Source organism: Phaseolus vulgaris, chromosome 1, assembly GCF_000499845.2.
Source record: "Phaseolus vulgaris cultivar G19833 chromosome 1, P. vulgaris v2.0, whole genome shotgun sequence".
In the NCBI taxonomy this organism is placed as follows: Eukaryota; Viridiplantae; Streptophyta; class Magnoliopsida; order Fabales; family Fabaceae; genus Phaseolus; species Phaseolus vulgaris.
In genome coordinates this window covers 49,966,249-49,978,133 of record NC_023759.2, presented here as the reverse complement: position 1 = coordinate 49,978,133, position 11,885 = coordinate 49,966,249, and the positions used below count along the sequence as shown (strand labels likewise).

The 11,885-nt window shown below is 32.7% G+C and overlaps 2 protein-coding genes across 3 annotated transcripts; one reads left to right on the top strand and one right to left on the bottom strand.

Moving 5' to 3' along the window:
- The first annotated feature begins 3,324 nt into the window (after nucleotides 1-3,324).
- On the top strand, nucleotides 3,325-5,900 carry LOC137815126 (CBL-interacting protein kinase 2-like). Of its 2 annotated transcripts, none has more exons than XM_068618173.1 (2): nucleotides 3,325-3,371; nucleotides 3,756-5,900. In XM_068618173.1, the coding sequence occupies exon 2, from the start codon at nucleotides 4,022-4,024 to the stop codon at nucleotides 5,351-5,353; it is 1,332 nt and encodes a 443-aa protein (XP_068474274.1). In that variant the 5' UTR covers nucleotides 3,325-3,371; nucleotides 3,756-4,021; the 3' UTR covers nucleotides 5,354-5,900. The 2 variants fall into 2 exon arrangements, with proteins under 2 accessions (XP_068474274.1, XP_068474275.1); XM_068618174.1 differs by lacking the exon at nucleotides 3,325-3,371 and adding an exon at nucleotides 3,423-3,544.
- A 993-nt stretch (nucleotides 5,901-6,893) lies between these two features.
- On the bottom strand, nucleotides 6,894-11,204 carry LOC137815125 (protein NRT1/ PTR FAMILY 5.1). The gene is made up of 4 exons (XM_068618172.1): nucleotides 10,988-11,204; nucleotides 10,504-10,721; nucleotides 9,674-10,230; nucleotides 6,894-8,058 (listed from the first exon to the last, which is right to left on the bottom strand). The coding sequence occupies exons 1-4, from the start codon at nucleotides 11,091-11,093 to the stop codon at nucleotides 7,176-7,178; spliced, it is 1,764 nt and encodes a 587-aa protein (XP_068474273.1). The 5' UTR covers nucleotides 11,094-11,204; the 3' UTR covers nucleotides 6,894-7,175.
- Nucleotides 11,205-11,885: the final 681 nt, after the last annotated feature.

Below are 11,885 nucleotides of genomic sequence, written 5' to 3'. Positions count from 1 at the left end.
TGATGGTCATATCAACAACAAGGAGGTGAAAACTATTGGTGTCGCGCTACCACCTTTTCACAAAGGCTAAAATGAGACTTTTTATCAACAATCTCATAGTTAATGTTGCACAATAATAACAACCTAGTATTAAACATTGTGACCTCATTTAGGGATGAGAGATCACAAACTTTCTTAATTCACGTTCGGGAGAGACCAACTTCAGTTTCCCTTAATTCTCACCATTCCAAAATCTACAAGTCACGTAGTTAGTATATTTCAGTAGTACGAACGTATCAAAAAAAGTCTTTAGTAAGTCTTAATTGTTCATTGTGTTTTTGCAGAATACATGCCCACGACATGATTACGTCTTTGGTAATGTTAATGGCTAGGTGATGCAATTGTCTTGGCATTTGATAAGCTAGTTGAATATAAGTAAGCTATAAAATGATAGGTGTCCTATATAGTATTTTGAAATGGGTGATCGTATATGAACATGATCTTTGGTAGGAATATGTTGTCTTGTATCAAACACGGTTCTTCACAATGAATGACAACAAGGCTTAGGACCATCTTCTAAGCTAGCAAAATTCCCAACTCAACAAAATTCAACCAGTTGTTGCATCATGAGATTGAGGTAGATACTCACATTTTAATTATAATGGTCCATTTTTAAGATGAAAGTCTTACTATTAAATTGGTGATGCTGACTAATTTACTTCATACCTAATATTCGAAAGTACCTTTAATGCATTGCAATATCTCATTAACTACCTAAAAAGATGGTCTTCATTAAGACCCTCATAACCAGCTCAAGATAAACCTTATGTCTCAGATACTACCAGCTTAAGAAAAAAAAATCTTTCTAATTTAAATTATACATGAAATATATATGAACACAAATCAATTGCACGAAAACAATTCTCTGTATATGGTTTCTTAGGTTTATAATTTCAACGCTAGAAATAATTTCAATACCTTTTGGAAACTAAAATCAAACAAGACCTTGATGATATAAATCTTTAACATCAAACTCTCTATTACATTTTATTACGAGAAAAATGATATACCTCCAAACATGATGAACATATGAGGTAGCTAAAAGGTTTAGCTTACTGCATGTACATGTGAAGTGTCTTATATGGATATTATGGATCTTAGATAATGTGATTTAACCTAAAACATCTAATTTGACAATATTGATCACATTTTGATAACTGTGTTTCTTTAAAGTGAAATATATTAATTGGAAAATGCCTCGGCATCGACAAGAAAAAAAAGAAAGAATTTTTTTGATAAATTCATTATTTATTATATATGTTCACACAACTAGTAATTGACTTTCACTAATAAAATTGCACTTTTTTCTCAAAAGAAATTATGGTGGCATTTTCATTACATACATGATAGTAAGATGTATTTCTCTTGCAAGTCACAATTCAGAAACAAAAGATAAAGTATTTGGAAAATCTTAAAAAAAAATTAACTGTGAGAACTCCGTTGGATGCAAATTAACTATTAGAAAATCATTAAATAAAAATTAATTTTAGAGAAAAAAATAATTACTTGATACATTGACTAAATTAGATATTAAAATATTTTTTTTATTTTTAAATTATTTTATATTATTAATAAATAGTTTCTAAATTGGTATTTAGTTAGCTACCAAAGTTTTAAACTATCAATTATTTAGATTCTAGATTTGGTGGCAAAAATCTTGATAGATACCAATTTAAAAATTATTTATCAATAATAAAAAATAATTTAAAAATCAATAATTTTTTTAATCTCTAAATAATATCTAATTTAGTCTTTAAAATAATTTTTATTTAATAATTTTTTTATAATAATATATTGGCTGCCAACAAATATCTTATACTTAAAAGGAGATTGGGTAGGTTGATGCACTTTTTTCATGGATGCAAAGTTGTTGACTTGGTGTTTTTGTTAATTGAAAGGGGTAAAAAAGAAAACAAGTGAAAGAATCATGGTACCTACATTGAAGAGAAATACACACATGTACGTGGTGTTTAAGTTATGTAATAACTGATACAATGTAATATGATACCATAAATCAAATAAACTGATAACTGATAAGGCACCAAATCCAGATCAGATACAAGTAAGCACTGATCCCACTTTACCTTCAACTATAATTCAAAATCAAACAAAACAACTCTCAACGATATTAATAATATCTTAGATCAGACACTCAAATTTTGCATTCATAATCAAATCTGAACTGTACATTTTTATATATAAATATCATATCATAGCTGAAATAAATACAATTATAATCATAAAAACTGTTTATATTTTAAAACTAGGACTTTCCTTTTGTACCTATAAAAAATTCAAAACTGGGGGGTGGTTTTCGTTTGCTACTCTTCCCTATGTGGCCAAACAGAGGCATACAATCTAAGAGCATTTGTTCTTTTCCTGAAAGAGTTGTTTTCGATATTATTAATATAATCTCACATCATTCAATAATTGATATATTTTTTTTTTCTTCAATTTATCAAGACGTATTTTAAGAAAAAAATCTACCAAAACGTCTTTTAAGAAGAAAATTGTGACGAAATATCACTCCAAAACATACTGTACCTCAAATACCGTGATTGACCATAACAATGCCATATAAGTAAGATATTTTTGTGAAAGTTGAATACTATTGTTTTGTTTCGATACTATTGTCCAGGAGTTGAAGTTAATGATAATTCATATACTATTTTCTCATTCAATCTACTCAGACACCTTTTTAATAAGAAAACGGTAACAAAACATCGACTTTCAAAACTGACCATACTTCAAATGCGATGATTGACCTAACAATATACTCGTGTTAAAAGTTATATTTATAAAAGTTCTAAAATAATTGTGGTAATAAACTTTACAAGAAAAATTAATATGTAATAATACATTATTCCACGTAGTTTGAATGTTCCATTATATATCCATAAAAAAAGATATTAGATGTAAGAAAACCCTGTCAAATGAAAAAAAGGTGTGGAATAGAATATTAAAGAGAAAGTGTATTAAGTGTTGTAACACATCAGATTATAATGGAATATTATTAATAATCTATTGAAATTATTAATAAGAGGAATTAATTGTTATAAAGTTATTTGAATGTAAGTAGTAATTTTGATTTAAATATGCAGTTGGCTTAAATACCGGATAAAAAATATAATAAAAAAATAAGAAAGGGGGAAAAGACAGTGAAATATGAGGTGGAATAAAGTCAGACTGAAGTGTAGATTGTATTTGAGAAGGTTAAGAAAGTGATTTACAAATAAAAAAAAAAAAATGTTGCTTTATAAATAGCACGCTATTTTGCTCTTTCTAATACCATTATGCTTTTCCCTCTCTAACGTTCCTTCTTCCTTCAAACGGTAATGCCTTCTTCATCTTCATCATCTTCTTCTTCTCTTACTCTATTCTTCACAACCTTTCTGCATTTTCTTAGGCTTTTCTGAATGTCTTAATTCAACTCAATTCTGCTTAACTTTTTTTTTTTGTCTTATTTATTTTTTGTTTGGTTGATCCATCGAGGGGAAGGGAGAAGGTTCGTTTGCTTGTGTATTTTTTGTTTGTTTGGTGGTTGCAGACCATTATGTGGATGCGTTCACGGTTTGTGAATGATCGTGTTTTTATTTTTGTGATGTCTTATGTTGTTTCACTGAATTGCTTTCTGTTTTAATTCTACTTCGTGTATTCTTTGCGTTGGAACCTTCATGTACGTGTTTTCATTTACTGTTTTTGTTTCTCATTTTCAGGTAGAGAGCATTTGAATTGAGCATCTTCTCTGAAGCCATTTTTTGGTTGCTTTACGCGCGTTTTTTGGTGGCTTCTCGAGGAGGTTGAAGGACTCAGGTGAAAGAGTGATTCATCTTTTGAGTTGGTAATACGCACTGGAATTGCTGGTGGTGGTGTTTATTCAAGGTTAGACAGATAGAGGGAGAGATAGATAGATAGATAGATAAAGGTTCCTTGCTTAGAAAACCGGGGTGCTTAATTTGTGACTGAAGTTTTGTGCTTGAAAATGGGGAAAAGAGGGAATGTGTTGATGCAGAAGTATGAACTTGGGAAACTATTAGGGCAAGGAAACTTTGCAAAGGTTTACCATGCAAGGAACCTCAAAACTGGGGAGAGTGTTGCCGTTAAGGTGATTGAAAAGGAGAAAATTCTAAAAAATGGGTTGGAGGATCAAACGAAGCGAGAGATATCTATCATGAAACGGATTAAACACCCCAATGTTTTGCAGCTGTATGAGGTCTTGGCCACCAAGACCAAGATTTACTTCATCATAGAATATGCCAAAGGGGGTGAACTTTTCAACAAGGTGGCTAAAGGTAGATTCAGTGAGGACAGGACAAGGAAGTACATTCAACAATTGTTCAGTGCTGTTGATTTTTGCCACAGCAAGGGCGTTTATCACAGGGATTTGAAGCCAGAGAACTTGCTTTTGGATGAGAATGGTGTTCTGAAGGTAGCGGATTTTGGGTTGAGTGCGTTTGTTGAATCGCATCGACAAGACAACATGCTGCATACAGTTTGTGGAACTCCTGCATATGTGGCGCCTGAGGTTGTAAGTAGAAAGGGCTATGATGGAGCAAAATCTGATGTATGGTCTTGTGGAGTGATCTTATTTGTTCTTTTGGCTGGTCATTTGCCATTCTATGATTTGAATCTTATGTCACTGTATAGGAAAATAGGCAGGGGGGAATACAGATGTCCAAACTGGTTTTCGGTTGAAGTGCGAAGACTGTTAGCGAAAATCCTTGACCCCAACCCAGATACCAGGATATCCATGGCAAAAGTTATGGAAAGTTCGTGGTTCAGAAAAGGATTAAAACCCAGATCTGGTCAAGTGAAAAGAGAGTCTGCAAAAGTGGCATTAATTAATTCTGATCAAGTTTTTGGTTTGTGTGAGAATACAAGAGATGCTTATGTTGATGCAGATCAAGAATTGGTTGTACCTGCACATTTGAATGCTTTTGACATAATTTCTCTGTCTGCTGGGCTAGACTTGTCTGGCCTTTTTGCTAACATTGGTGAACAGGAACATATCAAATTTACATTCATGAGCTCTGCCTCATCTATCATGTCTACAGTGGAAGACATTGCTCGCATTTTGAGGATGATGATAATTAAGAAGGATGGAGGGTTGCTGAAATTGGTGAGATCCAGGGCAGGTAGAAAAGAACCGCTTTCCATTGATGTTGAAATATTTGAAGTCGCTCCATCTTTCCATTTGGTTGAGATTAAATCCAGCGGCGATACATTAGAATTCCAGAAGATATTGAGGGAAGATTTAAGACCAGCTCTCAAAGATATTGTTGGTGTTTGGCAAGATGAGCATTATCTGCAGTAGCGAGGTTGTACTCCTTAAAAAGTTCATAGAATTTTCAAGTTATGGATTAATTACAGCTATGACAAGGTTACCATGGCAATTGAACTGTTGATATTCATACTTTTTACTAAGCATAGTTTTGGTTGATAATGCCTGCTGAATTGTGAGACGCCATTACATCACACCTTTGCTAGAGATAATTTTTTGTTTTCATGCCAATATGTAAATTCGAACTTAAATCTGTAATGATTTCCAAGGGTTATGGTTATTCAGTATGCAACTACTGTAAGAAAGCCCATGCCTACAGCGCATATTTCAGTCACAGTACTAATAAAAGAAGAAAATAAATGAAGCTCGGCTGAAGCTTATTTGGTTGTTCTATGATCAAGGTTGTTCGTTGCTGTCATACATAAAATATATTGATATATTCTTCTAGATTTTGCTTAGGTATGTATGACTAATAGTGAAATCACTTTGCCGCCCTCATCAATGGGTGAAGCTTCAACCACTTTGCACGCAGTGGTGGCTAAAGTACATGTAATTTGATCAATAAATCTTCTGCTTTGTATCAACATTTTTTTTTCCTTGATTGTTTATTATATTATTTGTTTCTTTTGAGTATGGATAACATGGTGGAATGAGAAAATTTAAGTTGAATGTTTTCACATAACCATATAAGTGATTGTATCTCACAAGAAAAAAAAAATCTTAACTGATGATTTCTCATCAACATTAGCTACCAGCTTTGTATTTTACTCTAAAGGGTGCAAGGTGCACTGTAGTTTTTCGCAACCCCTTTTTTCAAGTTAAGCTGTAGCTTTTTAAGGTTGAAGCTTTATCACATTTTATCATTAGTTTTCTAGGAAAACCAAAATAGAATAAAGTTTACCCCACACCTTCACTCATGTTTAAGCAATAATGGCTTTGAGTGGTTATTTTTTACCTTTTAGTAAAGATGCTAAGCTGTTCATTGTTGTGTCATGCGTCCAGACTATTTTGGTTACCAAGCAGTCAGTGTGGACAGTTCACCATTAGTTTTTTTTTCCTATATAAAGAAGGGCATAAAATAATATTTATAGTCCTCAGATTAAGCTTTGTGTAGTTTTGAATTGATAAATTTTCAGGCATCTTAAGATTAGAATTTAAGACTGAAAAGAAAATGTAGTTCTGTCAAAATATTTTTCTAACTAAACATTTTTCAACTTAATTTCATGGAAATCTCTGTTAACTTATGATACCATTTAAGTTCAAGTTCCAGATGTCTGGTTTTTGCAAATCGACTCCCTTTTTCCACGTTAATAGCGAAGTAACTCCTTGTTTTCTCACACTTTTTTTTAGCTGATTCCAACGTTAAACTACACACAGGTTTCATTGTTGTGTCTCTACATTAGGTTTGGATCATATCATTGTGAAGGACATGAACCTTTTCATCACCAAATCGAACAGAATTTGTACAAAATGTAATCCAACGCGTTCTTCATAATGGATACATTTCGTGAGTATATGAAATGATAAAAAAACAAAAAGTAAACTTAAGAAAGAAAGATGTGATGAAACTCCATTGGCAAAAGGCGAAAAAGAAAATACTAACATTGCACACATTTTACAAAATAGCACACACGGTGTGGTGAATACTGAGATATTAGTTTATACATTCATAAATTCTACACAAACTTGTGTATCTGAATTTATTTGGCTCCAACCTCACTTACTTAGAGATGGGGCCAATTAAATTCAATATAACAATCATTTATCAGTTTGCCGCAGAATCTGTCAAGAAAATTTAAGTTTAATATCATACTACCGGTTATTTGTCATGGCCAACCACACTTATTGCTAGTTTTCACACTTGTAAACTAAGAGAAGCGTCCAAAGTTGGGTTCCCCTCCATTTGAACACAAAGGCCCTCCTTTACCCTTATTGATTCCCTCTTATAAATGTACCTACTTGAAACCCAAAGAAAAACTACCAAATTGATACTTGACATGACCAACAAGAACCCATAATAGTAGTCCAAGTGACAATCATTCAAGTTGTCCCCTATCCAGCTCTTTTTGTCACCCCTTCCTGTTATTTTATCAACCATTGTCACCAAAAAGCTGTTCAAGAAGTTCCCAACACCGATCCCACTAGTGAAAAATGTTGTTCCAAGGCTCTGCATGTCTTCAGGTGATTGATCATAGAAGAATTCTAGTAATCCAATGGCATTAAACACGTCTGCTATCCCTATTAAGACATACTGAGGCATCAGCCAAAATATACTCATGGGGACAATATCTTTAGGACCAGCTACGTGGTTTGCACTTATAACATGCATTCTTCTAACTTCTACTGCATAAGCAATTGCAATGGCTATGATCTGGATTGAAAATCCAATCCCAAGCCTTTGAAGCAATGTGATTCCTCTGGGGTGACCAGTTTTCTGGCGCATGAACGGCACAAAAAACCGGTCGTACATTGGCACCGAGAGAAGCATGGAAAATGTCACAAAGCTTCCAAGAGAGGCTGAGGGAATTTTAAAATGAGGTCCAAGGTTTCTGTCCAAAGTGGTTCCTTGTTTCACAAAAAGAGTGTTGATTTGTGCCCAAATGGTGCTTGGAACCAGTGTCACTAGCCATACAAGGACCATACCAAAGATAAGTTTAGAGCCTTCTACTTGGGTTACTGTCAGTGGTACCCTTTTGGAACCACCACTGTCTTCTTTAATAGCAGCCTTGTCCAAGAACCTGGACACACAAGTTTTCAGTTTCTAGCAAAATTGGTGTAAGTAAAAAATATATTTCTTTGTGTGGCAGTTGAATGTTCCAAAATGATCTAATCTTCTGCTAATGAATCTGACCTACGTGTCTCTCTATCCACCAAGAATGCAAATGGGGACTATACCGTGTTTTGCATGCAATATGTGATGGCTATTGTTTGTAGCAACTTGCAACAGTGGTCACAATTTGGTTGAAAGATAGGGACTATGAAAGAAGGCCTCAAAGAAGATAGGGTGAAGTGTGCAGATGGAAGAAATTCAATGGGATGAATGACATAGTAGGCCCCGAATGGATCACTATTTTGCCTCAAAAACTGGGTTCCCTGGTTAAGCACAAAAATAGTACTGAATGAATGAGACTCCCTTTGACTTTGACAGCCTCAGAGCCAAGAGATTAAACGGGGAACATGCAATCAGTAGACATGCTCCATTTTCTAGATTCTCTGTCAAATTGATGAGTTGGACAAATATGGAAAATTCCTTTCCTAGATGCTACTACCAATTTTTACTAGATGACCAATTAATGCACAAGAATCTTTAAAACATGGAAATTTTTACCTGCTATGAAAACGAAACATGATCTGTCCTTTAGTTTCCATGTATATACATTTTTAGATGTGAATATATGAAAACACAAAGTGAAAGGTAAAAGATAACTAATCATATACAGAGAATTTCATATTTTTCAGTAGTGAAATTATTAAAACATTTCCCCACTTATTTTGCGCCCCCTGTTTCTTTTGATCATTAATTTTTTAAAAATATTTTTTTTCCACTCTGTTTTATTTTCTTATGGAATAAAATTTATTTGGAAATATTAAAAAATAATCACTCTATGATCATTTTTTTTAAAATAAAATATTATATTATAATAAAATAATAATTTTTTAGATATAAGTGAATGAAACTAGTCTGAAGACATGATTGATGTCTCTTTTTTTTTCTCGCCTACATCCATGCTTTATTTAGTTTTACACCAAAAAGTGAAACTATTTTTTACTATAAAAGACAAAAAGAATGTAAAAGTAGAGTCTAAAACAAATATAATATCAAAGAAACATGTTTACAAAGGAGAATGATTTGTTAACATTCAATTCTACTTTTTCGAACACGTATAATTTCTCTTTATTTTACAGTTCTGTCACATCATTATATCTATATTTTTCTTATGTCTCTCAGGTGTTAAATAATAATTTTGGTGTCTAAAAGTCATGTTTGTTTTACATGTGAGGTTGATAAACATTGAAGTACTTTAGAAACTCTCCCAGAAGTTATTTATTAAGAAAAAAACCAAACACTTAAATACTTCATCTATCATTCTATATATTAATTGATGTGTTAAGCAGAAGTTCTTTCAGATGCACAATTGCTTCCACATCACTCATATATGTCCTTGCATAGGCAAGAATGATACATGGCACTCCAAAAGTGTAAACACTCATGACACCTTTTACCCTTGTTATATCATGTTACTTATTATATTGTCATTTTAGAGGATGTAATGTATGAATTAAAAAAGGAGTGATGTAAAATGAACAATACTAGTATAGTATTGTTTTTGAACTGAAACTGCATGTGCTGACCTGAGGTTTGGAGTGTGATAGACTTGGCGTTTCCCGCTATTAACATAATGTTGGAGGTTGTGCTCAAAGAGATCCAAGGGGTTAATAGGGAGTTGAAGTTTTCTATTCCTGAATGCTGCAATGGGGACACGAACTAGGTCCCTAGCAGGAGTGTTGGTTGTCCTTACTTTGTGGCGATATATTGGTGTGCCTATATAGAATATCACCAAAGACAGTATGAGACCAGCAGTGGGGATACCATAACCAAGTCCCCATCCCAAGTTCTCTTGAATGTATACCAATCCTAAAGTGGCAATCAAAGCACCCAAGAATGAGGTAAACATCCACCAGTTGAAGAATGAGGCCTTTAGCTCTTTCTCATTGGGGTTGAAGTCATCAAACTGGTCAGCACCAAAGGTTGAGATGTTGGGCTTTGTTCCCCCTGCCCCAATTGCCATAGTGTAAAGGGCTGTGTAGAAAAATGCAATCTGTGTGGTTGAAGCCTTATTGCATATACCATTGCTGCATGGTGGTCTCAAGCTCTTCAGTGACACTGCTACTGTCAGAAGAGTCATACCCTGTGATCAAGTGGAACTAGTAAGTGCATGAAGAGGTTTGCTAGATAGAAAAATGTATACCACAAAGCTATTAAGTAAAGAAAGAAAATTTGGTGCTATCCTTAGGGATGAGAAACATGGTTTCAATTTTGGTATTATTTGTAACTTTTTCACAATATTTTCTTTGTTTGGAATATAAAGATGCTGAATGTTGACACAGTTGGATCCTGATGGAGAAAATATAGAGAAGTAAAGTGTTGATTGTATATTTGAAAGAAAGAGAAAAGAAGTTACCAACACATAGATGAGAGATGAGAGACTGAAAGTCCAAAAGCGACCCAAGTAAGAATCTGCTATGCAAGCTCCAAGAATTGGCGTTATCCACACAGATCCTGACCAGTTATTTACATTCCTCACTGATGAAACTGTGTCTTCATGAAGTTGGGTTGTAAGGTAATTCACTAAGTTCGAAGCCACTCCATAAAAGGCCATTCTTTCAAATGCTTCATACCCTGAAACAGTATTATATATATGCCATATATATAACACAAACTAATTAAATGAGAGTAGAATAAAATATCATATATATATATGTTTTCTTATTATATCATGCTTCATGCTATACGTGATATAACCAACCATTAACAACAAACATGCTGCCTGCATAACAAGCTATATGAGCATAATGCAAAGAAGGGTCTACAAGAATTGTTTTATAAGAATTAAGAAAACTTGAAAGATTGTTATGAAAAAAAAGAAAAGAAATTGAGATTCTGACCAACAAGAAAAGCACAAGCTTTCCATTTGCCGGTTTTAGATGAAAGTGCAGGGTGGCCACGGAAATCAACAGTGGCATCTTGGGTATAATCTGCATTGGCTTCCATTGATAAGAGATAATAAAAAGGAATAAGCAAAGTAAGAGATATAAATATATGTAGCCAGGTAGTGATATATGAAGGAAAGCAATAAATGGAGAAAGAGATTGGTGATAGAGAAAACGGAGGTAGCTAATGCTATCATATATATATATATATATATATATATATATGTATATATATATATATATGTATATATATATATGTACTGCATAGTGGCATTATTGTCCGTCACGGCATTTTGTGGATTAAATTTGTTTTTTTTCAATTTACTCTTACTCTTAGAAAAATGATAGTAGTTTGATAATTCAGAAGAATTTAGAAATAAATATATATAATGAAAAGTAAATTTAAAATCAAATAATATAAAAAATATTAAAATAATAATATTAAGAGTTATTATGTGATTAATAAAAAAGTGGATTGTAAATGTATCATTGTATTTACTATAAATTTTAATTTTTTTTAATAATTGTAAGAAAGAAATTATTAGATTGGATTTTTACTAGTATTTTGTAAATATTTTTACTATTGAATGTATTATAATATTAAAGTTGATAAAAAAAATATTTGGAATATCTCAACCTTTTTACATTGATAAAATAAAAAAAACCCTTTTTATGTCTACAAAATTGATGATCGAAAATCAACATAAACTCTATTGTTCCCTTTCAACATGACTAAATTACTAAATTTTCAACCAGTACACAGAAAAAAGAAAAATATAAAATTCAGAAGAAATATAATAAGAACTCAAAGCTTGGTATTCTTGTGATTATCACAGACAATTAATTTATAAAT